This window comes from Diabrotica undecimpunctata, chromosome 6 (genome assembly GCF_040954645.1).
Source record: "Diabrotica undecimpunctata isolate CICGRU chromosome 6, icDiaUnde3, whole genome shotgun sequence".
NCBI lineage: Eukaryota > Metazoa > Arthropoda > Insecta > Coleoptera > Chrysomelidae > Diabrotica > Diabrotica undecimpunctata.
Window position 1 is genome coordinate 9,885,107 of NC_092808.1, and position 27,710 is coordinate 9,912,816.

General features: G+C 33.9%; 1 protein-coding gene across 1 annotated transcript; it reads right to left on the reverse strand.

Moving 5' to 3' along the window:
• Window positions 1-1,514: 1,514 nt before the first annotated feature.
• On the reverse strand, window positions 1,515-21,228 carry LOC140443107 (insulinoma-associated protein 1-like). Its single transcript, XM_072534188.1, has 2 exons — window positions 20,526-21,228; window positions 1,515-1,985 (listed from the first exon to the last, which is right to left on the reverse strand). The coding sequence occupies exons 1-2, from the start codon at window positions 21,226-21,228 to the stop codon at window positions 1,891-1,893; spliced, it is 798 nt and encodes a 265-aa protein (XP_072390289.1). The 3' UTR covers window positions 1,515-1,890.
• Between the last annotated feature and the right edge of the window lie 6,482 nt (window positions 21,229-27,710).

Below are 27,710 nucleotides of genomic sequence, written 5' to 3' on the forward strand. Positions count from 1 at the left end.
AAAAGCTAAAATTAATACAACGTGACAGTGGGTATCTATCTATAAAAGGCTATGATGGTAAGTCACACCGTTTCTCCAGTAAAATAACGACGCCATCTGAAGAAATCTGAACTACCACCATTTGACATTTCAATCATATTTTGTTCTTGAAACAATAGGTTTAATTAATAATACTGTATTAATTACATATTAATATAATTAATAATTAATATTAATAATATTTTTAACGTAGAATTTAATACAAAATAATTTAAAGCTTTATATTTGTTTAGATTTAAAATCATAACGCCATCTGAACAAAGACATCTGAACTACTGACATTTCAACCTATGAGTCAATCATATTTTGTTTTTGAAACAATACGTTTAATTATTAATACTAAAAATATTAATTACATATTGATATAATTAATAAATAATATTATTAATATTTTTAAAGTATGATTTAATACAAAATAATTTAAAGTTTTATATTAGTTTAAATTTAAAGTTCTAGCGTCACCTAGGCAAGAAATCTGAACAGATAAACTGAGATAAAATAAATTAAAATTATCTGACATATAAAATATGTATTTATTTGCCAAATAAGTTCTGAATAAAAAGTTGTCTGAAAAATAAATTGTGCTTATTGTAGTTCGTTATTAAGTTGTAGATTATCGCGAAATCAAAAATGTAACCTAAATATTGTTGTTTATTGTAGGTTAGAGAAGTGGATATTAAAAGATTTAATGAAATCGTAGAGTATGATCAGTATGATGTTTAATGTTTATAAACTTAGTGCAAGAATATAATATTTGATGCAGATTTGAACATTTTATTTTTGTAATGATAGACTTTTTTAAAAGGTTAAGAATAAGTAAACCGACAGTGATCCATATTCTGAGAAAATATTGTAAATAGTTGTTAATAAATGATTATAAAAGTAGGTGTATACATATTTTCGTTTACTTAGTTTAGGGATTCAATATTTTCATAATCTTGATAATTAAAAAATGGATTAATTAACCTTTTTCAGGAGATATTAGTGCTATTGATTCAATAATAGCAGTATCGGATGACAAAATGAAAAATATGCACATAGTACCTAGGTTGAAATCATTAAAATGTAAGTTGAGGGTAACAGAGTAACTAAAACCTTTTGCTGAAGATTGAGTGAGAGAGGTAGAAATGGGAAACCGTAGATAGAAAAGTCGTAGAACCAGTTATGGTGGATTTTCAAGCTGTTGGATTTAGAGTGTGTTCTGCAAGCAAGTATGCTAATTTGTGTTTTGAGTTTCGATTTTGTATTCGAAAATGTTTTAGAATATCTGTATGTTTATACGGATAAAACTGGTCCATAATCTAAAGGCTCAGGAGATTTTAAAATAAAATGTTTGAAATCATTTAAAATTATTCTGAAAATATAGAGACTTTGCAAAGAGAATAAATAATAATAAAAAGTTTATATTGGACATTATACATTTTAGAAAGCAATCAATCTACATATGTAATAAAACCGACATTAAAGACCTCTCTAGTCCAAGTTCTAGTATTTAATAGTAATTAGTATTTAAATTTTTATTGTATATTGAAAGAAAAAATCTTGTGTAAATTTAGATTTATACTCGTTTAAATATCGCAAAGTTCACAAATAACTCCATTAAAATCAAATCAAATACCTACCAAACTATAGAAACATATATACATTGTTGGCCCTGGTTTGGTGTCAGAAATTGTTGATCCACGTGACGTTTTGCAGATACCTCTCGACACCGGAGACGGTGTCGAAGGAAGACGAAACGACAGACGTCTCGGGATTGCTACAGATCGGCCCCGGAGGCGGCAAAGGCGGTGGCCGCCAGAGGCGGGGCGGCATCCTAGGGATGGGTCTGATTACAGGGACAAGCCGGTGTCATTCAAGCTGGTGCATCGACTGATGCTTTTTTAGGTAAGCGATTCTGCGGAAGCGCTTGCCGCATTCGGAGCATTGGAATTGTTCGTCTGATTCTAAAAATAAAATCTACATTAATTCGTACATAGGTGATATGATAAATATAAAAAACACAAAGTGAATTTTGTAGTTATCATTTTTAAATTAATTAGTAGGTTTAAAATTTGGAGCATTTTTTAAAATGTGGTTTTAAAAAATCGTTAATCTTGAATATTTACACATACAACAACTAAATTTAAATAATTTAACGCATTTTAGGTACTTAGTACTTTGAAGTTCCTAAAATTCGAAATGTTTGTTGAGATTATGGAAATTGCCATATAATAAAAGGGAAACACAGATTTTTTTATAAAAAAAAACGAGAAAAATTGTAATGGTAAGTTAGTACAAAGAGCAATTTAGTAACTTACTATAAACTAGATCTAGTGTATAAGAGTTTTAATATGAAAATATAGATAAAATAACGAAAGTTATTGAGTTTTAACAAAAATACCCCATTAAAACAAAACCCTTGGATGACTGAAAATCATACAGTAGGTAAAACAAGTGCATTAAAAAGCATGAGAGTATAAAAGACCTAATATATACAGTATACTAAATAATACAATGATAAAATTTTATGGATTTTTTCCTATTTACTTTAATGTACGCATTATTATATCGGGTACACATAAACTCATCGCCAATTAGCATAAATACACTCGTGGATAGTACAAACTCATCATCGCAATATAATCAGTTATTTTAAAATAGACCCGAAGAGATTTTGTGCTTGACTTCTGGATGGCACTTTCCCTCTGTGGAGGTGGACTATAATTTCAGTGACTTTTTAGATAGACTTGTTTGTATTTTCAATAAGGCATTTTCTTTAATTACAATTAAGTCAAAACATCACAAAACCCGGACTAACAAAGGCTTATCAGTCAAGAATATGCGTTCACTACTATACATCATGAAATTTACTACCAGTAGTAGTTTTTGTCACTGAATATCTTCAAGTACAGAGGAACCTATCTAAAACTTATCAAAGCAGCTAAAAAAACCTACTATCAAAATCGACTGGAAAGCTCTAAAAATGTTCCTAGAGAAACTTGGTCCATAATAAACGACCTTCGAAATAAAACTAACACAGCTCAAACATTTTCTCTTTCAAACCCTAAAAATCTAAATGAATACTTCGTTATGTAAGCAAAAATATAACAATAATTTTGCCTATTTTTGCTATTTTGCCACAACAAGATCCTATTTCCTATCACCCAAATCAAAAAAGGTCACGAATTAATTTTTTATAAGACCCATTGATAAATTTGAACTGATCCAAACAATCAGTAGTATCAAAAGCAAATCTTCCTGTGGTACTGATGGACTATCCATGAATGTGTTGAAAGAATGTGTTGGAAGTCCTAATCTCACTAATTAATGATTTATTTAAAAAGGGTATATTTCCAGAGTGCCTAAAGACAGCCATTATTATTTCTCTTCATAAGGGTGGTGAAAAATCGAATGTCTGCAACTATACACCTATTGCCTTACTACCGGTCCTATCCAAAATTATTGAGATACTTATAAAAGCCCTTATGTCCTTTCTCGTTGAACATAACATTTTATCACAAAGTCAGTTCGGTTTTTTATCTAATAAATGTACCAGTGATGCTATATTTTCTGTACTACATGAGGTCTATCATGCACTAAACAATAATCTTTACAGTGCTACTGTTTTTTGTGACTATGCCAAAGCTTTTGATTGGCAAATAGGAAACAACTAGTTAGATCAAATGATACTGACTCTAGTCACAAAGGTATTGAATATGGAGTACCACAAGGTTCACTATCGGGTACTCTATTTTTCATAAGCAAAAAGAAAAATTTTTCTTTTTGCTTATTATTTCGTAAGGTTTTATTATGCAATTTGCAATTTATTTAAATTTTGCAATGGATTATGTATTTTATTATCTTTTATTTTGTGATATTGATGATTTGTGTAATTTTACTATATTTTAAATTGTTATTATTTTTCTTTTTTTAAGCTTTGTCAATAAAATTGTACAATTTTCAGTGACAATAAAGGCATATTTCTATTCTATTTTATTTGCAAAGGAATAACTGTCCTACTTGCATCTTGTGAAGGTAAAGACCATAAAATGCTTGCAAACCGCTAAGATTAAATAATTTAAAAGAATAATCCAAGTCCGGATCTATTAAATGCAGATGCAATGTATTGGCTGGTATATCGTAATTTGACTAAATTCTATTGATTGCTTACTAAAACTATGCAAAAAGAAAACTTTGTCTTTATTTGCCATTCTTCCTTCAACATGGATGAATTGCTCATTGATTACCTCTCTTATAGGCCACTCACGCGATATAAATAAATATATCAATAAATATATTTTTAAGGCATTGTGCTTAAAATATTTTCGGAACAATATTTTACTACATAAGCTAGAAGTGTAAAAGGTATTCTAACACGCAATCTTACGCATTAGAAACCACCGTCTTGGTGCAAAAGTACTGGTGATGAGTTTGCCTATATGCGGTGATCAGTTTAAGGGTTTCCAAAGGATGCCGGTGAACAGTTTGCTATATCTCGGAGGATCTACTAATTTTATGGCGGCTATAAAGTGATAAGTTTGTACAAGTCCATCATATCTTAGAAGAAATTCGATAAAGTCAGGTAAATTATCTTGATATATTGACAATTGTATAAAATATGTATCAACATTAACTATCAGTAATTTCTTATTATTTATATTAATATTGCAATAGATACTTAATTATTACTACACATTTCAGGATTTTTCGATGATATCTCAAACGTTCTAGATCTTTTTTACTTTTTCGGTTTCGTCAAAGGACTTTTTCTGTATGGAATAAATCTTAAACACTTTACGACAGTTCCGTAAGATTGATTAAATATAGAAAAAGTTTTACGGAACTATCGTAACACTATTATACTGTCTCTCAACCAGATTATTATTAATAGCTACAGATATAGATCATGAATAATGATATAATTATCTTCAGTAGTACCTTCAGCTTGATTATGTATACAGACAAGATATTAGCAAAAATAGCCAAACACATAAAAAAGAAACGAATAACACTAGCTTTTAGAAAAAATAACAACTTGGGCAAATATATTAAAAATAACAAGACCCAAAATAAAAAGCATTTACACAGTGGTTTATACAAACTTAAATGTGGCGACTGCCATAAGCTTACATCGGACAAACTGGTAGAACTTTTAACAAACGGATAGCAGAACACAAAAGGGTTTTCAATACTAGAAAAACAGATTCAACGTACGAAATTCACCTTCTATATCATAATCATTCTTTTAATGACCAATTTTAAATTCTTCACATTCAAAATAAAGGCCTTAAGCTATCTTTAATAGAATCTATGGAAATCAACAAATTAAAAAATACAGACATAATTCTTAATGACCAACTTGAGACAAACAGTTCTCCCTTCCTCAACTTATTCAGTTGAAGACTATAAAGTGTAAATAAATACCAAAAGTAGATTACTTGAGAAAAGCACTCTGTCAAAACAGCTATAGTGATAATAAATTATAATAAATTTTGTGGAAGTTATGAAAACAAAAGTTTTGAGTGTTTTATTGCGATAGAGTATCCAGACCTTTATATTTGAGATTAAGTTAAAAGACAAACAGAATATCTGTATTTTAAATACATAAATATGTCCTAAATATCCTAAAATTGCTACGGAACAATTCACAATTTCAACTTTTATTTTTTAAAAATTTATTATTATCAGTAAAAATAAAAAGATACATATTGTAGCGTTTTTAAATAAAACGAGCGGTTCGAATTTATATACATATATTTATTTATAACTTTACAGTTCGGTACTCTCTTATCAACTAACTCTACTTCTAACACTGTTACCTATATATACTACAGTTACTGTATCGAGAATATTCTGGCGTTGTCCCACCTCTAATTCACCTACGTGACCGGTTATTCTCTCTCGCACTCGATACGCCGCGAACTTTCGAGAGTATTAGAGATGCAATGCAACCGTTACCTGGGCCATGCCAAAAGTATGTTCGTAACACTGCTCCCCTCTTAAATCTGATCGTCCCGATCAGCAACTCCGGTAGGCACAGCATGGCGGAATCTGCAGGACTCTCCAGCTCTGCATGAACCCTTTAGAAAGAAATAACAGTCTACTGACTTTGAAGGATACGATCCCATCGGGTTAATGCAACACACAGTAATTCGTACGCCGGTGTCTCGGAAGATCACTTCAAGCATGCTTCTGACAATCTTCCAGTCCAGATTATCTAGTGCATGGCCTAACTTGGGTAAGGCCAAATTCTTGATGTCGTAATTGCACACAATTTTCTTCAAATTAGTTAGAGCACGCCATATATCCTCGTAGCTTGCCCTGTCTGTATAAGACTTCCTGGTCACCATATACAGCAAAGATCGGGAACCATCTTCTAATCTCAGTACTCTTCCAACTTTAGGCTGCTGGTTTTTTAACTCGTCCAAACGACCGAATTTCTTATAAAATACGGATGAGATTCCTTTAGTCATCTCAAGATCTTGGGCAACACAGTGGGCTAGAGAGACGTTATGCGGAACACTAAAAAGATCCTGCTGAACTTCTGTGGTCACGCCGAATCTAGCACTCTTTCTCTCTGCGTAATTTGACATAAATTCATTAAAGCTTGGTCGCCGGTCATCTTTGATCTCATGTTGAAGGGTTCGTGCTTCTTCTGTTTCATTTGAGCCAGCATATGGTGCAAGACGATTTATGTGAACTACTTTTGGTTTACCTTTCGGCAACTTCTTAATTCGGTATATTACGTCATTTATTTTCTTTTTAATTTCATATGGACCTTCCCATTGTCTTTGCAGTTTGGGAGACAAGCCTCGACGACGTTGTGGATTATAAAGCCAAACAAGATCGCCTACTTCATAGCTTTCACTCTTACATCGAGAATCATATTGATCTTTCATTCTGTCACTGGCTATCTGGATGTATTGTCGGGCAAGTTCATGAATGTTGTTCATTCTTAACTTCAGGCGGTCGACATAATCTTCGCTTGCAACATGTTCTTCGGAAGGTCTGCAGCCAAACTCTAGGTCGCAGGGTAAACGAACTTCACGACCTAACATCAGGCAGGTTGGAGTCTGGCCTGTAGTTTCATTCACGGCCGAGCGGTAGGCCATTAGGAATAAATGAATGTGCTGGTCCCAATCTCTTTGATGTTCTGATACAACTTTGGACAGGTGTTTACCCATTGTTCGGTTCATTCTCTCGACCATTCCATCTGATTGAGGATGCAGGGGTGTCGTTCTGGTCTTATTGACACCAATCAATTTACAAACGTTTTGGAAAAGGGTTGACTCGAAATTTCGCCCTTGGTCGGAGTGGATCTCCAAAGGAACACCAAATCGGCTAAAGAATTCTTTAACAAGTACCTCTGCAACGGTAGCAGCTTCTTGATTTGGTATCGCATAGGCCTCAGTCCATTTCGTAAAATAATCCATGGCTACCAGGATATATTTATTTCCATCATTTGTCTCTGGAAGTGGACCTGCAATGTCGATTGCTACTCTTTCCATAGGACTACCAACATTGTACTGTCTCATGGGTGCCCTCTTTTTACCAGCTGGACCATTACTGGTTGCACACAGTTCACATTTCCGGCACCATCTTCTTACATCATCTTTACAGTTCACCCAATAGAACCGTTCTCGAACCTTTTGCAGAGTCTTCGTGATACCAAAGTGTCCACCTGATGCACCGTCATGCAACTGACGCAATACTTCTGACACTTTACTTTTAGGTACAATCAACTGAAGCTTAGTTTCTGTACCATCATCGTTCTCAAAGGTTCTATACAGAAGATCATCTTTCAGCACTAGGCAATTCCATTGGCTCCAGTAACACTTGACTTCTGGACTACATGCACTAATGTCTTGCCAAGAAGGTCTCTCACTTCGACGCATCCAATCCAATACTCTTTTTATACATGGATCATCTGCTTGAGCGTCTTGTAGCTGTTGAGGCTGCCATTGCTCATTAATGACGGTGGTTCGTCTCACGGGGCAAAGTCGTTCTTCTAATTTAAGACAGTGATTACAATTTGCACTGCACGGCCGTCTCGAAAGGGCATCAGCATTTGAATGAACTCTGCCAGCCCTGTGTTCGATCTCGTAATCATATTCTTGTAATCGTTCTAACCATCTTGCCATCTGGCCCTCTGGATTACGAAATTGTAGGAGCCATTTTAGAGCAGCGTGATCCGTGCGAAGAAGAAACTTTCTGCCATACAAGTATTTATGGAAATGCTCACAAGCCTTCACTACGCCTAGCAATTCTCTTCTGGTAACGCAATAGTTTCTTTCTGGTTTTGACAAGACTTTGCTAAAGTAAGCGATGACTTTCTCCTGTCCATCTTGGATTTGGGAAAGAACAGCTCCTATTGCACTGTTGCTTGCATCGGTGTCCAACACAAATTTTCCTGCCTGTCTAGGGTAGCTTAAAATCGGTGCGCTGATCAGAGCCATTTGTAAGTGTTCAAAAGCTCTTTGACACTCTTCGCTCCATGTATATTCTTTGCCTTCTTCTGTCAACTTTGTTAATGGCTTGGAGATATTGGCAAATCCTTTGACAAAACGACGGTAATATGTACATAGGCCAAGAAAACTTCTAATTTCGTGTTTATCTCTTGGTACTGGCCAATCCTTAATCGCTGCAAGTTTTTCAGGATCAGCTGTTACACCATTACTTGCTACAATATGTCCCAAGTACTTCACTTCTCGTCGAAACAAGTGACATTTCTTCGGACTCAACTTCAGATTCGCTGCCCGCAATCGTTGAAAGACTTCTGTTAGATTATTGGCATGTTCATCGAAGGATCTTCCAACTACAATTACATCATCCAAATAAACCAGGCATGTTTTCCATGTTAGACCTCTTAAAACTGCATCCATTAATCTTTCAAATGTGGCCGGGGCATTACATAAACCAAAGGGCATAACTGTGAACTGCCAAAGCCCTGATCCTATCGAGAATGCGGTTTTTTCACGATCAGCTGGCTCCATGTCTACTTGCCAATATCCACTTTTCAGATCGAGTGTGGAGAACCAACGAGAACCAGAAAGTGTATCCAAAGTATCGTCTATTCTGGGCAAAGGATAACTATCTTTTTTAGTTACTGCATTGAGCTGTCGGTAGTCAATACAAAAACGTGTTGAACCATCTTTCTTCTTTACTAGGACTACTGGTGATGTCCATGGACTGTTTGATGGTTCAATTACCCCTTGTTTGTTCATATCTTTGATGATGTCTTCGGCTTCATCTCTTTTCGAAAATGGAAGTCGTCTAGGTTGTTGTCTGATTGGCTGAGCGTCTCCGGTATTAATTTTATGCTTTACTATGCTTGTTTTGCCATTATCCTTCTTATCCATGGCAAAAACATCTTGAAATTCTATCAGCATAGACTTCACTTTTTTAGTTCGTTCATCATCAAGATCTTGGCACGTTTTAATCATCGTCTCGACAAGCTCCTTTGGATACTTAGATTTCGACGGTTTCTCATTAGTATTCATGGAACAAATCGAAGCCACGGGAACACACTGTCCAATCAAAGTTCTTTTACTTAACTTAATAGCAGTTCCCTTTAAATTCATAACTCTTACAGGAACGAAATCTCGAATTCTCACCAAAGCTTTTGCCGTTAGGAACTCGGCATTATTCACATCTTCGACCATCCTTAAACTTCCCTCTCGGCAGTAACCATCAGGTCTGGTCATTAAAATTTTCTCACTATTACCGGGTATTGTTACGTCACAAGTAGTTATTAAGCTGATAACATCTTCTTGGTCTTCATGAAACGGCAACTCTTCACCACTGATCTCGAGAACTCCATCTTTGACATTCAATACAGCCCCAACTTTCCTTAGTAAATCCATCCCCAATATGAAATCATCGGAGATCTCTGCAATTAATACTGTATGTTGCACTGTGGTCTGGCCAATGGATACTGACATATTAGCCTCGCCATATGTATTAATTATCTCACCAGTTGCTGTTCTAAGCTTTACTGTTGCAGGCAATAATTTAAGATGGCCTCGTACTACTTCTGGCCGTGCAATAGTTCTCGTTGCACCTGTATCTACCAAAAACGATCTACTTTTATTATTGATACGACCCTCTATGTACAAGCTATGAATTCCACCTGAGGACGTAATGTTGACAGTTACTATGGGGGCTGTGTTTCTCGAGGTCGGCAGTTGCCCCTTGTTGTCGACCCGTTCTAGTTTTCTGACTGCTGTATTATTTTCTTGCAATTTACGACGAATGTCACCTACGTCGTTACCATTCCAACATCTGGGTTCACGTCTCTTCGGCATCATGTCACGAACTACTTTCCGTACGATTTCCTCCAGACGTTTCTCGTTTTGTTCGTCGCTCTCTTCAGAGGTTCGTACTCGATAGCTCCGTGAAGCTTGACTAGCTGTTTCATGTTCTAAGGCAATAGCGAGCGCTTCATCTAAAACTTTCGGTCTTGCTAGTCGTAAAGCTTTCTGTAGTTCAATGTCTCTTAACCCATTGACGAAGGCATCTACAGCAATTTCTTCCAAAATGTTGTCTGGTACCTCCGGATAAGCCAACCGCACTATACGAGCAACATCTGCTTCAAACTCTTGCAAACTCTCACTTGCTCGTTGGATTCTACTTCTTATTTGTACTTTGTACACTGGTTGTAGATGGGCATCTCCGTAACGTTTGTCTAGTCGAGTGAACAAGGTCTGGTAACATTTTTCTTGACCCTTAGGAATTGATCTTAGGATATCCGCAGCATCACCTCGTAAAGCAGCAGTCAAGGAAACAGCTTTTTCTTGTTCTGTCCAATGATTGGCTGTCGCAATAGCTTCAAATTGTCTAAGGTATATGGACCAAGAAGACTTTCCATCAAATGGTGGCAATTTGAATCTCATATTATGTGTCATTTCGTCTCTAGGTAATTCTTCTTTCACTACCGGATCTAAGGCTACTGCATTAACTGGTGGTAGCACTTTTGTATTGGTTATCATGCTCTCTAATTGTTTGATCTTCTCTTCTACTTTATCAAATGTTCTTGAGACTTCTTCAAATTTCTCATTGTTTTCATTACATACTTCGTCGAATCTTCTAGACATATTTTCGAATTTCTCGTCGTTTTGTCTAGCTACTTCTTTAATAATTTGTGAAGTCTCGTCGAATCTTTTGGAAACATTCTCATCATTCTTTCTAGAACTCTCTTCAATCATTTGCGAGACATTCTCAAATTTTCCATCAATTATTTTCGTTAAAACTGCTTCTTCTGCTGATTGAAACTGAAATGTCTCTGGGTCTTCTCCATTCTTGTTAAGCACAGTCTTCAGTCGTTCTTGGAGTATCTTCTTGGACCCACTGCAGTCTTCATCGCGTTCTTCTAACTGCTCACGCAACTGTTTTACTGAAAGTTCTACTAGCAGCATCTTTGGTCAGGTACACACGTACTTTTTAAATGTTCTTTTATACGAAGATCACAACCGAACTACGCGGATGTTCCCGACGAATAATACTTTTCAAAAGTTCAAAAGTTTTTTTTCAAAAATCACTGCTGAATTTATTTGCAAATCTCACACCGTAACACCACTGTAGCGTTTTTAAATAAAACGAGCGGTTCGAATTTATATACATATATTTATTTATAACTTTACAGTTCGGTACTCTCTTATCAACTAACTCTACTTCTAACACTGTTACCTATATATACTACAGTTACTGTATCGAGAATATTCTGGCGTTGTCCCACCTCTAATTCACCTACGTGACCGGTTATTCTCTCTCGCACTCGATACGCCGCGAACTTTCGAGAGTATTAGAGATGCAATGCAACCGTTACCTGGGCCATGCCAAAAGTATGTTCGTAACAATATATATGACTGGTTAAAAATTATATTCTACGAATGATTATGCATAAAAAATTATACGTAAATAGTAATTTCATAGGTCGTGTTAATTATTGTAGAAAATACTAGTTTTAAAAGTTTTCGATCAGTTTTGTTTTCTACAAACATCACGATAAAAACATAAAAAATAAAATTTATTAAACCATCACAAATTGTATACCTCGCTCATCCGCCAAATATTTCAATATTGTCTATACACGCGATAAAGAATAAAAAATTTTTCCAGGTAAATAGTCCCTTATTATCTCGCTCTTCCAATTTTTTTCTATTTCTATTTCTTTGTGCATATTGAATGTGCATATCTTGAATTGATTACTTACAGATACATAAAATCTCTAGTTGATCAGACTACAAAATTAAGATATAAAAAATGTACAGAAACAAGCTTTGTACTCATATGCTTTCTCAAGATCAATGATTACCATATGAGGGTTTATTTTTTATTCCTGTATTCTTTATCAGACACCTTAGATTGAAAATTAGTTGTTGATCTGCATTGCATTAAACCAAACTGATCATTGCATGTTATGGTTTTTTCACGTATTCGTTTATCAATTAGTCTCTTCCATATTTTTGTGGTATAACTAGATAGTTTTATGGCCCATAATTTGTTCCTATTGTTGTAAACAGGTATCTCTTGTCATCACCCTTGTTTTTGTAAATAGGTATTATATATTGCTTCTCCATTCGTCTGGCGTTGGTCCCACTTCCATTATTGTATTAAACAAATCTGTTTCTGTCTCTCCTAAAGCTGTTTATACTTTCCCAGGAGTATCGTCTGGTCCAACTGCTTTTCTATTCTTTTTTTTTTAAATGCTTAAGCCACTTCTTCGTTTGTTATTTTGGTCATCATTGTCGTTACTGTGTCCGTTAACTCAACCGGTTTTCTGTCAAATTTTTAATTTAGTAAACTGTTAAAGCACTTTTTCCATTTTTTTTGTGATTCTCTTCGTGAACTATTTCATATCGGATACATATAATTTGATTAAAATATTTTACCTTCTTTCCACTATGTTTGGCCATTTTATATATCTTTGTTTTTCCCTCCCTGGTATATAGTTAATTGTATATTGTATACGGTTCTGCTTTAATTTTTGCTACTGCTACTTTTGCTTCCTTTAAAGAAGCAAAAATATTACTCAACAAAAAGTGTAGAGTAAGGAGAAATTTACTCAGTTTATGAAAATTTAACTTGATCCCCAAGTAATACAAAATTATTCTATCTATCTATCTATACAGCCCTTGCTGTCCAATTTTGGACATAGGCCTCCTCTTCCTTCTTTCACGTCTCTCTATTGGAGGCAGTTTGTATCCATTTCGGGCCTGCGTGTTTCTTCAAGTCATCTGACCATCTCATTTGTGGCCTTCCTCTTTTTCGTTTGTATCTATATGGTCTCCAGTGTATAATCATCTTATTTCATCTGTCGTCTTTGTGTCTTATGGTATGTCCAGCGAACTTACACTTAAGTTTTGCTATCTGCGTTAATACATAGGTCACTTTTGTTTTGTTGCGGATCCAATTATTTCTTTTCTTGTTTGATAGCCTGATGTTCAGCATTTGTCTTTCCATGGCTCTTTGGGTCTTTGCTATTTTTTTCATGTTTTCCTTTGTAAACGTCCAAGTTTGAGAACCGTAGGTGAGAACAGGAGGTATACATTGGTTAAAGACTCTTGTTCTTAAATATCGGGGGTATTTTCTATTTTTTAGTATATAGGAAAGTTTTCCGAAGGAGACCCAAGCCAACCGTATCCTTTTCTTTATTTCTCCGGTCTGATTTTCTTTATTTAATTTAACTAGTTGTCCCAAATATACATATTCTTTTACTTGTTCTATAGTTGTTTGTGCAATTGTAATTATTAATTCCTCTGGTTGGTTGGTCATAATTTTTGTTTTATTATAATTCATTTCATGAATTATGAATATAAAATTATTACTTAGTAGAATTCAAGATCTTGTTATTAAAGTCGATGAACGTATGCCACTTGGCAATGCAAAAATGCCATCAAATTACAAACATAATAAACAGCTGCTTGTAAGAGAAGAAAGTATAGGATTCTGCTTTTTGTCAAACAAGTGTTTAACAAAATCTAGTACAATGGTCTCATATAAATTTAAATCACATACGCCTCACCAAATATACCTCATACTTAAATTCTAGATTAGCGAACGATATTTCAAGTTAAAGTTGTAGTAGTAACCCTATATTTATCTTAGCTGACATACCTATTAATAATGGTATCCTTATGGCTATATTTGCTGATGCTGCAGCAACTTTAACTTATGATCCAGAAAGAGCAGCCAAAAATCTACAGAATTATCTACACCTAATACAAATCTAGCTTGAACATTGGAAAACTAATGGTAACGCCAATCAGTCCATAAGTTACTTTTGCAACAAGAAGAAAAGCATGTTTTCAAATATATATAAATAATAACAATACAACAATGAAAACTTTGTTTTCAAAACTTCCACAAAATTTATTATAATATCTTATCACTACAGCTGTTTTGGCAGAGTGCCTTTCTCAAGTGATCTATTTTTGGTATGTGTTTACACTTTATAGTCTTTAACTGAATAGGTTGAGGAGGGGAGAACTGTTTGTCTCAAGTAGGGCATTCGAATTTGAAGAATTTGAAATTCGTCATTAAAAGAATGATTATGATCTAGAAGGTGAAGTGCGTATGTAGAATCTGTTTTTCTATCATTGAAAGCCCTTTTATGATCTGCTGTTCGTTTATTAAAATTTCTACCAGTTTGACCAATGTAAGATCCGATAAGTGTGAAGTTAGTGTGTTACAATCAAACCTATTTTATTTCACTGCTAATATTATCAAATTTGAGTATCTGTGCATATAATTTCATTAGAAGATATATTCATAATATAATTCTATTAAATTTCAAGGTGCTAGTATTCGGATAATCAGAGCTTATTAACCGCTAATTACCTCTTGTAGCTCTCATTACTCCATTGCATTTTAATATATTTTATAATATTTATTTCAGATACCAAAATGCCAAGAAAAACTGCACGAACCACTACGAAAGCACCTTGGACTGTAGAATCCCTGGAAAATGCATTTAAAATACTTCAGCTTGGCGGTAGATCTGTATACAAAGTATCAAAAGAGACTGGAATACCCTACAGTACTTTGAAAAACAGGTTTAGATTAGCAAAGTCCAATAATGATAGGTACAAATGTCATTCAAAACTAGGAAGGCCTTCAGTGTTTATTGACGAACAAGAAGCCGTACTGGCTAATCATCTTCATAAAATGTCAAATAAATTTTACGGACTGACGAGGGTTTAGTTTTGTAAGACATGTTACGCCATGGTTAAAAATTTTGGCGTCTCAGATCGATCTAACGAAGCCAAGAGCTCTGCGGCAAAGATGTTTTAACTGGCTTTTTCAAACGATAGTCTGATTTAATATTAGAAAGCCAGAAGCGACAAGCTTTAATAAAATACTTCCTTGAAGTGGATCGATTCTTTAACAATCGGGATAGTGTCATGATCAAACATCATTTTGAGCTGTCTCAGGATAAGACGAGATTATAGATGAGACTGGCGGAACGAGTTCAGGAAACAGAAAAAATTATAGCGCCTAAGGACAAAAACGAGTGGGAGCAGTAACATCATGGAAAGAGATAAGAACGTCACGGTTATCTGTGCTATGAGTTAGTCAGGATCCTTAATCCTGCCTCTTTATATTTGAGAACGTCACTTGCTGCAGTTAGTAAAAAATGGTCCACCAGGAGCTGTTTATACATGTTCTTATAATGGTTGGACAAATGAAAGCATTAAATCGTTGCGACATTTCATTAAGCACTCCAAATCTAGTGCTGAACAACCTGTTCTCTTGAATATGGGCAACCACAATAACCAGTACTTAAAAAGCTTGGGAAGTGGCTAAAGTAAATAATGTCATAATGCTTTCCCTTTCACCACATTCATTACATCGCTTACAGCATCTGAATGTGTCTTTTTTGGCCGCTTAAGAAGGCCTAGGTACATAAGAGATTGCAGTACTATTCAACAAAGCTTATTCCAGAGTAGCTAGCTTAGACAAAAGAATCTCTGGCTTTAAGACCACAAGAATTTTTCCCATAAACTCTGCTCTAATTTTAGAAGAAAATTTTGTTAGGTTGATAAAGATTAGATCTTAGTTGATGAACGAGCAAGTTTGGCTGCTGTTGCTCAATCTCAACAGCTAGCTACTGGTAACTTTTACTCATTTCCATCTATATCTCGTGATACTGGTGACTCTGACACACTTCCATCTTATCTTCATACTGATCCAATCTACCCCAACGAAAAATATTGAACAAGAGCAGACACGTGCTGTTATGAACCCTGCAATGAATGTTTCTGCATCAAGTGATTTACAACAAGACTCAAGTACTGTGAACTCTGCTATCACGTTCTAATCCACAGCAAATATTTCGCAAGAGCCGTTACCTCATATTATCCACGATGCAAGTATATCTATACTAAATGATTCGCAAGAGGAAGCATCAACAACTTGTCCCATAACTGCCAAAAGTTCTATCAACTGTTAAGTCCACTACCTAATATATCAAACAATAACAAGACTTCGCGACAAAAACAACACTCAGTAATCTTATCTGGCACGCCTAAACAGTGTTTGAAGAGAAAAAAAGAAACGTTTGAAGAAAAAATGAATGTAAAACTATAATCAATCCGAAGACGAAGGTAGAAACTAGCAACAAAGAAAGAAAATGTAACCCAGAAAAATAAAACCAAAGGACAACCAATAAAAAAGTGAAAAGAGTAAAAAAGAAACTTTTTGAAAATGAAACTGATGCGTCTGAAGAAGAGGACGTTGGGAATCTTTGCGAAGATGAATCAGAATATTCTGAAGATGAGACGAAAGCTATTTGCTGTGATGCAGAAAAAAATAAAGAAATGTGGAACCGTTGCAGATGTTGCGGTAAATGGGCTCATAAGAAGTGTTATGGGTCTAACAGACCGGTTTTGTTTATATGAATGTTTATATGAATCAGTGAGATATCAGAGTGACTTATAAAAAATTTTATTTGAGTTTTTCAAAAGTTTTAAGTATAAATAGCGTTCATTACACATATAAATTTACAGGCTTTCATTATCAGCAAAGTCGGGTAATGGAAGCTATTATTTTTTTTTGAAAAAAGTTTATTTGTAGCCAACTGACTCATAATGTAACGTTGATACTGTAAATTACCGATAGTTGCATAAGTAAGGATTTAATTTTTAATAAAAAGTTTATTGAAATTATTGAAATGTTTCCTAAGTAGGCTCCTATTTGCTCGTTCACCCCTAATCGCAACCACACCTGTTGCTGCTAATGTTTTTAAATTTTATGGAGGCATTTTTTATGACTTTATTATTGTTTTTACACGAATAATTGTAAACCGCTGTAACTAAAAGAGGAAGAAGGTTATCCAAGGTATATTTTGAAAAGCTTGTCTGTCCTATAAATAATCGGACTAATCGTTTTAATTGATATATAGAAAAACGTAGCTGCAAACTTGTGTAAAGGCTGTTAATTGATTATATTATTAATTATTGTGGCGATGTATGATTTTTACTAGCGATCATAACTAGAAGCTATATGCCCCATTATTAATCTGTTTAACATTATTTTCTCGTCCAGTATTACAAATAACCGAATATGAGTATTTCTATCAACCAAGGAATGTGTAGATAACTTCATATAAAAGTCCAATGAAAAAATTAAAGTAAACAATAAAGTTGTTGCTTTTTTCCTTTTCGTATTACAGAAAATGATACGTGGATTGACTAACTAAAAAAGTTCTTTGCAGAGTAAGAACAAACGCTAGAAACACCAGAAATTACAACAAATGAAGAACTTAATATAAATGTACAAGAAGTTCGGAAAATACTTGAACCTGAAGAACAGAAGAGCAACAGGAAAAGACGGGATACCAAACGAATTACTGAAATATTATGAAGCAGCAGTGACAGCACAATTAACAACATTAATTAATAAAATTATAAAACATAATAATTAATATATAATTAATAAAATAGCAGAAGAATGGAGAACGAGCGAACTAATTCTACTATTCAAAAAAGGAGATAAAAAACAACCAGAAAACTACAGCGGTATAAACTTATTAAATACTACGCTAAAACTTACAACTAAAATTTTACAAGTGCTAACAAATCAGAGGATAAGTTTAGCATATAGACAACAGGGTTTTAGTAGTGGAAGATCATGTATAGGTGCAATATTTGTTATAAAGGAAATTATTGAGAATCACTAGAGTATAGTAGACCAGCATTTCTGTGTCTGATTGACCTAAAGAAAGCGTTTGACAGAGTAAGACTCAAAGATTTAATCCATCTTCTGTATAATGGAGAAGCTCCCCTGAATATAATAAAAACTTTCGAAAACATCTACCAAAACAACAAAATGGAAGTTAGAATAGATGGACAACTTACAGAACCTATAGAAATAGGCAGCGGAAGAAGACAAGACTCATTGAGCCCCATGCTCAATTTGATCATGGAAGAAATCATCAAAAGCCTTAACAAAGAAAGAGGATACAGGATCAGTATTGAACAAGTAATGGAAATAAAATACCTGGGAATTACATTGTCTAGCTATGGAGACCTGAACAAAGAAGTGAGAGAGCAAGTACAAAAAGCAAATAGACTGACAGGATGTCTTAATAACACTATATGGCGAAACAAACACATTAACACTGAGATGAAGTCAAGAATTTATAAAGCCATTGTAAGATCAATAATGACATGCCTCAGAAACAAGACCCGTCACAGCCACAATCCGCCAATGAACAAGCAGAATTGCTTATAAAGAGGAAGATGAAATAAGAAGAAGATTAAATAGTTCAAGCGAAAAGCTTGATGTTATTAAATTATGTCCAACAAGATCCCATTACATTACAATATAACATGAACAGCTTTAAGTAGATAACAAACTATATTCAACATTTACTTTTTTAAAAATGCACAAATTAAAATACAACTGAATGTACGGCCAATAATAGTCCAAATATAACAGCTTATATTCCAAGCAGTATCTGTCATATTCTCATTCAAACCAAAAAACAACACCGAATCCACCACAATAGATCAAAGAAATAAAAAACACGCCATCATCCACATCCAAACTTAACCCCACTCATTCTACTAAGATCAACTACATGCAATTGTTAAATAAATATTTATTTATTAACATAGAACTGCTAGGATTGATGAACAGCTCTAAACCGAGTAAGACCAGTACAAAACAATGCTTTTGAAAGCACAACTCTTTTTTTTGCTCCAACTGATGAAAATGAAAAAAATTTCAACAAACTAAAAGAACCTTCAACAAAAAAAACTTTAACTATCAAAATAATGCTCAGTACATCAAATGGTGAAATGTCAACACAACAAACTCGATTTTGTTTCGTTAACTACTGCTGTAAAAGAACAATTTAATGATAGTATAGTATACAAATCTTTATACATCAACAGTTTGTAGATTTCTTTGAAAATGCAACAGGATTCCAAAATCTACTATCAAAAACTTAATGTACACCAAAGTTTATTATCAATAGCTCAAACAGTAGAAAATGAATCATATACATTAGTAGAATGTTTTGAAGAATAATAGCTCCATCAGATAGAATTATCCAATAAAATTAAAATGGAATCTTTGAATTTTTTAAGACGCTAATATTAGAAAAACAAATATAATAAGATGCAGATTCTTGTCCCAGAAAAGCATCCAGTAACAAACACTCAAATACAGTGGCATTAAAAAAATCAAACCCTTTATAAAAGCGTGGATGAAAAAAATGTTTTAATCAAGCTTGCATTTAGGTCACTTAAGCATAATTAAATTCTTAAACTTATTCAATAGAAAAAATAAAACAGTATTGTGATACCTATTATGTAATACAATTATTCTCAATGTGAGACACTTATTAAACTCGTTAAAGTTTATTCAAGAAAAATCGAATAGCAAACTTTCTGGCTAAGAACAGTAGACGAAAACTCGCATATTAACAATAATGTAAATTGTCTAAAATAAATTCATATTTTGCATAAATTGTAAACTAATAACCAACATGTCGCCAATAACCAAGAAAAGCTGATGTGACAGTAATTATAAATAAGAAGTAAATAAAAAAAATTTAATTTATAAAAATTATAAAAATGTAAAAGTTGAAAAATAATATTTTTTAAATTTCCACAAAAATTATTTAAGTTACATTATGTTTAAGTCATAGTTTCTAATAAAGTGCTATAATAATTAAATAACAAAGTTCTATTAAGAGTGTGTTTCTTGTAGTAAAAGATGCTGCAATTTTCATTTTAAAATTTTCTAACTGATTGTCCTATGTAAAATTTAAAAAAGTTTTTTGCTTTGTATAAATTTGTTTTTTGTTTAAATTGGCCTGCTGTAACCTTTCTTTTCATATTATCTTTAATTTCTTGTTTGTTTTTGTTTTATTATAGGTTATAAATAAGTAAACATTTTTTTCAAAGTGGAAAACAATAACTTACTGTTTAAGAACAGTGTTCAAAGTTGTTTAATAAATTTATACGTGTTAAGATATATTATATTCAAAAACTTACCCGACTCTCCTTCTCCATGGTCCTCCAGTTTCGCGTCCTTCGTTTGCCGAGGCCTGTGCCACCTTCTATGTGAAGCCAGATTTGCGGGACAATTAAAAACTTTATCACACTCAGGACATCTGTATTCGATATTAACGATTCTAGAACATCTGTGCTGAGCCAATCCGAAAGCATCTTCGTACAACTCTCTGCACAGCCTACACACATAATCTCCTATTAAATTTTCAATCTTAGCTAATTCGGCCTTGGCCTCTTCGGTGATTTCAACAACGTTAAATGCTGGATCTATGTCGCCTTTTCTTACCACTAGATTCTCATCAGGTCGTAATTCTCGAATTATAGTTCCTGAAACCGGCGAAGTGTTGTCTTCTTCAAAATTAAGTTTCCGTATAGCTTTAACTTTTTTGGCTGAAGTTGGAGTTATTTTCGATTTCTTGAACGGTAGTTCTGGTGTCGGAGATTGATGACTTCTCTTGCTACCAGGAGATGGAGTGCACGGAGGAGTAATCGGAGATTGATTGTGTTGATTCTTGACACTAAGATCCAGAGGAATAGCAGTGGTAAGTTCTAGCGGTTCTGTAAACTTGAAAAAATGTTGCTGAAGGTGAAAAAATTGAGGCTCCAACGCTAGCCTCTGCAGACTCGTATAATGATTTCTGAAGTTAGCGAATTCCATATCATGATGGTATGGCACGCGAGGCATCCCTCGCGAAATGTCACGGCCTACTGAAGCACATTTCTCGACGGTAACTTCTTGTAGTGTTGCATCGTTGAGCCCCAATAGTGTTTTCACCCCGCCTCGGGTACGCAGTAAGCGTGCGCTAGGTGGGGCGACCGACCTACCCTTATTGGTCGAGAAACGAAACTTTCTGCGTATTGGTAAATCACGTTCTACGGTGTTCAGTTGATCGTAACGGATTTCGGACGATTTTTCGTAACGGTTTTTAGGCAATTACTGTTCGCGTATAATCATTAGAGGGATTCCCTTGCAGATGTCGATTTTACACCCTTGTTGTAAATAGATAGGAGTTGTGATAGAAGCCCTTCGGCGGATTTTTAATGTTTTTAATTACAATATCCACCACAGAGAGTGTTTTCTACACTCACAAAAATAAATTAACAATTAAGTAAACATTTATTTTATTATTTAAATAAAATATCTAAATATGAGCAAAATTATAACACAATAGGTATTATGTTTTTAAATAGGTTATTACTATCAGAAGGCATTTTTGCAAAATTGTTTACTGCCAGTTTGTAGTACAAAAAAATAAAATACTGGGTGATTCGAACGTAATCTAAAATATTTTTGTTGACGATTTGTCTTTTAATTTTATGACTAAAAGTTCCTAGAAGATGTGTGCTTTTGAAAGAAGTTTTGTTATTTTCCGTAGTATTTTACAAGAGGTTAAAAAATTTAATTTGCAAATAAAAAACGTTGGTTGGTTAAACGTTGTCAACACACTATATAAATAAATGCAAAATATATTCCGTGGATAGTCCACTAACTTACGTATAAGACTGATATAGCCTGATATTTCCTTCTGGTCGAAATATAGCAAAGCAAATGCTTAAATCCAATATGTAATCAGGGAACGTGTTGGTAGTAGAGAAATAAAATGCGTTAGTTAAACGAAAACAATATATTAAACAACAATTCAATAAATGGTTGAATCAAAACAAAAAAAAAATAAGCGGTAAACTGTTAGCTTCAACATATAGGGTTGAATGCATAGAAAAATACAAAAAATGTACCAACAATTAACACCTGGTTGGCTACATATAAAAATAACCAATAAATCGCCAAAAAAAAAGGGTAAAGTAAGGTATATTCGTGATAATTATAGGTTATTTAATTAATGCGGTTAAAGGTTTTAATTTTATACCGTAAAAATATTACCAAAAGGGAGACTTATCACTCAGTAACAACTTCAAGTTACTATTTTGTGTAAAATATTATAAAGTTTAATAATTTATATATTTTTTAAAATTTTGTTCAGGTAAGATAATTTCGAGATGGATATTCAATTTCGTGATAGAGGTAAGGTAAATTCGTGACAATACAATTTGTGCGCATAAAATTTGTTTAATAATAAAAATTCATTTATTAGGTAATTTCTTAACAAATCAAAACAAAATTAGAATTCTTTAACACAAAAAAAATAAATCCATATTTTGAAAAAATAAAATAAAACAAAACCAAATTAATTAAAAACAAAAACAGGTGGTAGACAAATAACTTAATCTTCTTTAGAATCATTAATGGTGTCTTCATTGTTTCCACACACGTCGCACATAAAAACGTCCTCTTCGGCATCAGACGATTGGCACATAACATGGTATGGAATCATGCAGTAGGAACACTGGACCCATTTGGCACCATTTTTTCTTTTGACATCTAGTGAATAACTATTACCACACATTCCGCAGTCCCAGTCACTATCTTCAGAAACCACTTTCTTAGGTATTTGATTGGTTGGGGCTAGAGCACAGGGTGATGACGTAGATGGTGCATGAATTGGTGAAGAAGGAACAACACTTTCAGGATTGAGGCCTAATACACATGGTGATGACATAGATGCTGTATTGCTTATTGAAGAAGGCACAACACTTTTAGAATTAAGGCACTTTGCTCTTAAATCGCGTTTCTTTCTATTCGGATTTGCAGCAACTGGCTTTGTTGGAAAAGACAATATGTTGCCAAATGGATTTTGTTGAGTAGGAACTCCTGCACATTGATTAGGTATCTCATTAGAAGTGAGTAGAGAAGGTGCAAGAGCTTCCTTAGGAATGGCATTTTTATCAAAAGGACATATCCCAGATTTTCTAAACGCATTTGTAATGTTTGATGCGGAAAAACTTGAAATGTATGCCGGATTCAGTATGGTGTGAAAATTGGTTCTATTGGGCTTCTCTGCATTGTCTTTTATATAAGCATTTAAGCTTTTGGCCCAATGAGCCTCTAATGACTTATAAACACCTACATCAAGTGGCTGTAACAGATGGCTAGAGTGGGCCGGAAATGTAAATAAATAAACACCATTTTGGGAAGCAAGAGATATAACTGCCGGATTGATGTGTGATGCATGGGAATCCATTATAAAATTACTGGTCGGGCAGAGGGAATTGAGGCACTAAAGACTTAAAACCACTCTAAAAAGATCTCACTGTTGATCCATCCTTTTGGAGAAAGTTGAACTTGTGTATTTGGTAGGCAATATTTCTTTAAATTATTATTCCATCGAACTCCTTTAAAAATTATCAACAGTGTAATCTATGTTTTATTGGCACAAATAGATCCCATCATGGTTTGAGATTCGCCTCTATCGGCATATGCTCTTTTGTAGACATAACTTTTTCCAACCGAGGTAACGACTTTACTTGGTTTGACCACATAAGTTAGTCCGGTTTCATCGCAATTCCAGAGACGATTGGGATTATTCTGAACTCCAAGTCTAACCATTAATGTTTCTAATTTTGTATAAAAATCCCCAAGTATTTCATTATTTGACATTGAAGCCCTGTATACAGCCAAATTTTCAGGAATACGCAGTGTTAAATTGAATCGCTTTTTGTACTGAGCCCACCACCATTTACTAGACACATCTACACCGTCGAACCAAAACCCAATTCTTGCATTTTTATAATGTAAGTAAACAACTGAGTTTTAACTTCTGCAGTAAGAGCAAACGGCCTTTCTAGTTTGGCAACTTGGTGATTGTCATCTTCATTTCTACTTAAAAAATCTTTCAGTGTACTCCAGGCTATTCCACTTTGTTTACTTGCCATGTAGATGGATAGTTTCTCTGATCTTACAAATCTTGAGGCTTCTAATAAATCGGAGATTTCATATTGGCGATATTTTCCTTTGGATATTTTAGGCATTTTGATATTTCAGAAAACTGTTAGCGAAAATTGCCTGTATCACTTAACAGGGATACTAAGCAGCTTATAAGCAACAGCATACCTAATTTTTACAAACTTACCTTTGCAATATTCACTATAAATAATAAAACAACGAATGCACTTCAGATTTCAAGCTTTCTCGTCAACACAAGGAATAACACTGAAAAATAAGTTTTATCCCGGTTCAACAGAGCTTCGCAATTTGACTTACAGTGGTGGGGAAATCCCAAAAAATGTAATAATAACAAGAATCAAAGTTAACAAATAGCGATCGCTAGTTTTGAATTAGAAAACGCCAATTCTAAATTAAACACGTGTATCCCACGCTGAGTTGTAGGATTGGGTTTCTTCGTTTTTGCCACGTCTGAATCGTCGTTCATTCTTTAACTTACTTCGCTCTCATAACTTGATGCACTTTTTTTCTTTTTCGCCTTTATTGGCTTATTGGTTTTTTCTTTGTGTATAGAAAATTGGCTTTCTGTAAGAATTATTTCCAAAACCTCTGCGCTAATAAGACATTCAGCAAATTTTCTTCTCTATTCCATTTCAGTGTTTCTGATCTTTTTTTGTCTCTTTAGTGCTGATAATAATGAAAGTTCTAAAGTTTTTCGGTGGCACATCTGTCTGTATGGTGGCTAGACGTACTGGTAGAATTTACATCATCTGCGATTAAGCTGAAGTTCTAACTTTTCTGGAAAACTTGAAGCAGCTCGTTTTTGTTGTAGGTCTGGAGTGGACGTGTACGCAAATGACTCTTCACATTTTTGTAAGAACTTATCCTGAATTAAAGAATAAATAAGATGGTCCCATAAAGTCACCGTTATTGGATCTAGTATATAAAAGCCTGTTTTTAAAAAAATTAAAAATTAATATTGACCGTAGGACAAGGAACATTTTATTTTTGTAATTTATTATAAAGTATTCATATTATCATAGGCTGATTTGATATCAATGAAGACGGCAAGAAGTGAATGGGCTGATTCAAAGGCTTCTGAAATGAAGGTATAAATGGGGACTAAGTTGTTGGCAGGTCCTCTACCTCTTCTGAAACCTGCCTGATTATTTTTTAAAACGAGATTATGTTCTAAAAACATAATCTTATTATCTTAAATTCTAAAATCATCTTTATTTTTATTTCCGTAATAGTCCTTGTCGGCTAATACAGTTCTGTATCATTAGTGTGATTATTAGTTGATTAATATCATAAATTCATGTCAGTTCTATATTGCTAACTTGGTATTAATAGATGAAATCAACAATAAAGGCGGTACTAATAGTATCATCCCACTAGAATACTGTACTATTATTTTAATTCGTTAGTGTAACGACGGCGAAACTGGTTTGTTACTAATTGATTTTTAAGTACTTCCTTTTTATTTTGGATTTGATTTGACACACTTGTAACAAAGGTACAACCTTATGATTCTTAAAGAATTTATTGGACGTGAGCATTTTGAAGGTTTGGCCTATACATTTTTTTGTTTTTATTAGTAGGTGAATTTATAAAGTAATTATATTTTATTTTCCTATTACCTACTTATAATTTTTAGTTTTAATTTGTGAAGTATAGTTAAGAATAAATGATGGGATACAGATATATACAAATAGATTATTGTATTAAGACACTTATTATCACTGTCTAAGAAAACACTTTCTAAGTCTGCTTTTGAAAAATTTTTACACGTCATTACCACACATGTTACACTTCTTTATAGGACAAGAAAGAACCATTTGTCTATAGCAAATGCAATATAATTTAGAGTGCCCGTTTAGCTGAAGACGTGTAAATTGTAATCACGTGGTTTTATTCCTATTCGATGCTATTATACTATACCTATTTGTTTTTATTTAGTTTGTTGTGTCTCAACTACAAGGTTATTGGTACTGGGTCAATTTTGTTGCCATATATTTTACATTACATTAGGTATAATTTACAATATGTGAAAGAGAAAGTAATAAAAAAGAAATCACTAAATTTTGTAATACAAGTTCGTTTAGTTAGTACATTCTGAACAAGTTCTATTGGCTGAGGATCACATTTGTAAGACCTTGTATAGAAATAGAGTATTTTTTTGTTTTTGCTCGTATTTGACACACTGTGTGAGAATATGTTAAACGGTTAAGGATTCACTACACTTTTCACAAAAAGGTGATTGCTCCGAAGCCATCAGGTGTCCATGTGTCAGCCGTGTGTGACCAATTCTTACCCTGCGAAAGATTAATTTGCCTCTCTACTTAAGTTAGGTGTTTCGATGGTAGGTTGTATTTTGTGTAATTTCGAGGTTGAATTCTTTCATTGGTGTTGCCAGGACTTTTTGGTTTGGGACCTGAAAAGTGGTTTTAGATCTGAGGCTAGTTGAACAAATTTGATGTCTGATTTGGTTGTAATTGCTTCTTTTGTAGCGGTATCAGCAGTCTCATTACCTAAAATGCCAAAGTGTGATGGATGTTCGGAATATATATTTTAATCGAGTTGATTATATCTAGGACACATAATGCGCCATAGGGAATTTGAGCAGCTCCAAGTAATATTAGAAGGCAAGATTGAAGGTAAAGGGGACATAGGACGAAAGAAAAAATCTTGGCTACGAAACATCAGAGATTGGACCCACACAAAAGGAAATTAATTAATTCATCAACCCCAGAATAGAGAGAAATTTGCCATACTGATCGCCAACCTCAACAGAGAGGGCACTTAGGAGGAGGAGGAATCGAGTTGATGGAGGAAATCGACATATTGCAGAGTTCTTGGCTTTAGTTTGGTTACATAAGCCTTTTAATGCTTGTAGAATGGCGTACAGCTCTCCTGTATGGATAGAGGTCGATTGTGGAAGGCAGAACTTTTGAATGATACTATTTGAAGTTGTTACAGAATATCCGATACCTGTCTCAGTTTAAGATACATCTGTGTAGAGAATCTCGTCATATGAGTTTGTGTTGATCAGCTCTAGGAAATATTGCCTTAAAATTTGGCTTTTGGTTTCATTTTTGTATTAATTATTAAGTGAAATTTCAGTTTTTGGTATGTATTAATCCAAGGAGGAGTTGATGATAGTATATGAGTATCTGTTATTGAAAAATCAACAGGTCGTGAAAGGGGAAGTAAAATTTGAGGTAATGAGGAGTATTTATTGTTAGGTTCACAATTATAGGGTTTGTAAATTAGCTTTTACATGAGGTTGTTTTGATTCGAAGACACTCTAGTAAAGTATGTCAGAAGAAGTTGTTGCCTGCGAAGCAAAAGGTGAAGTTCACCTTCAGGATTATGGAAGCATCCAT

What these genes read in the sequence shown, in the direction of transcription:
- LOC140443107 (XM_072534188.1), bottom strand. Translation starts at nt 21,228, where the DNA reads ATGCCTCGCGTGCCATACCATCATGATATGGAATTCGCTAACTTCAGA. An exon ending in CCATGGAGAAGGAGAGTCGG is followed by an intron (nt 1,986 to 20,525) that starts GTAAGTTTTTGA and finishes TTTTATTTTTAG; the next exon opens with AATCAGACGAACAATTCCAA.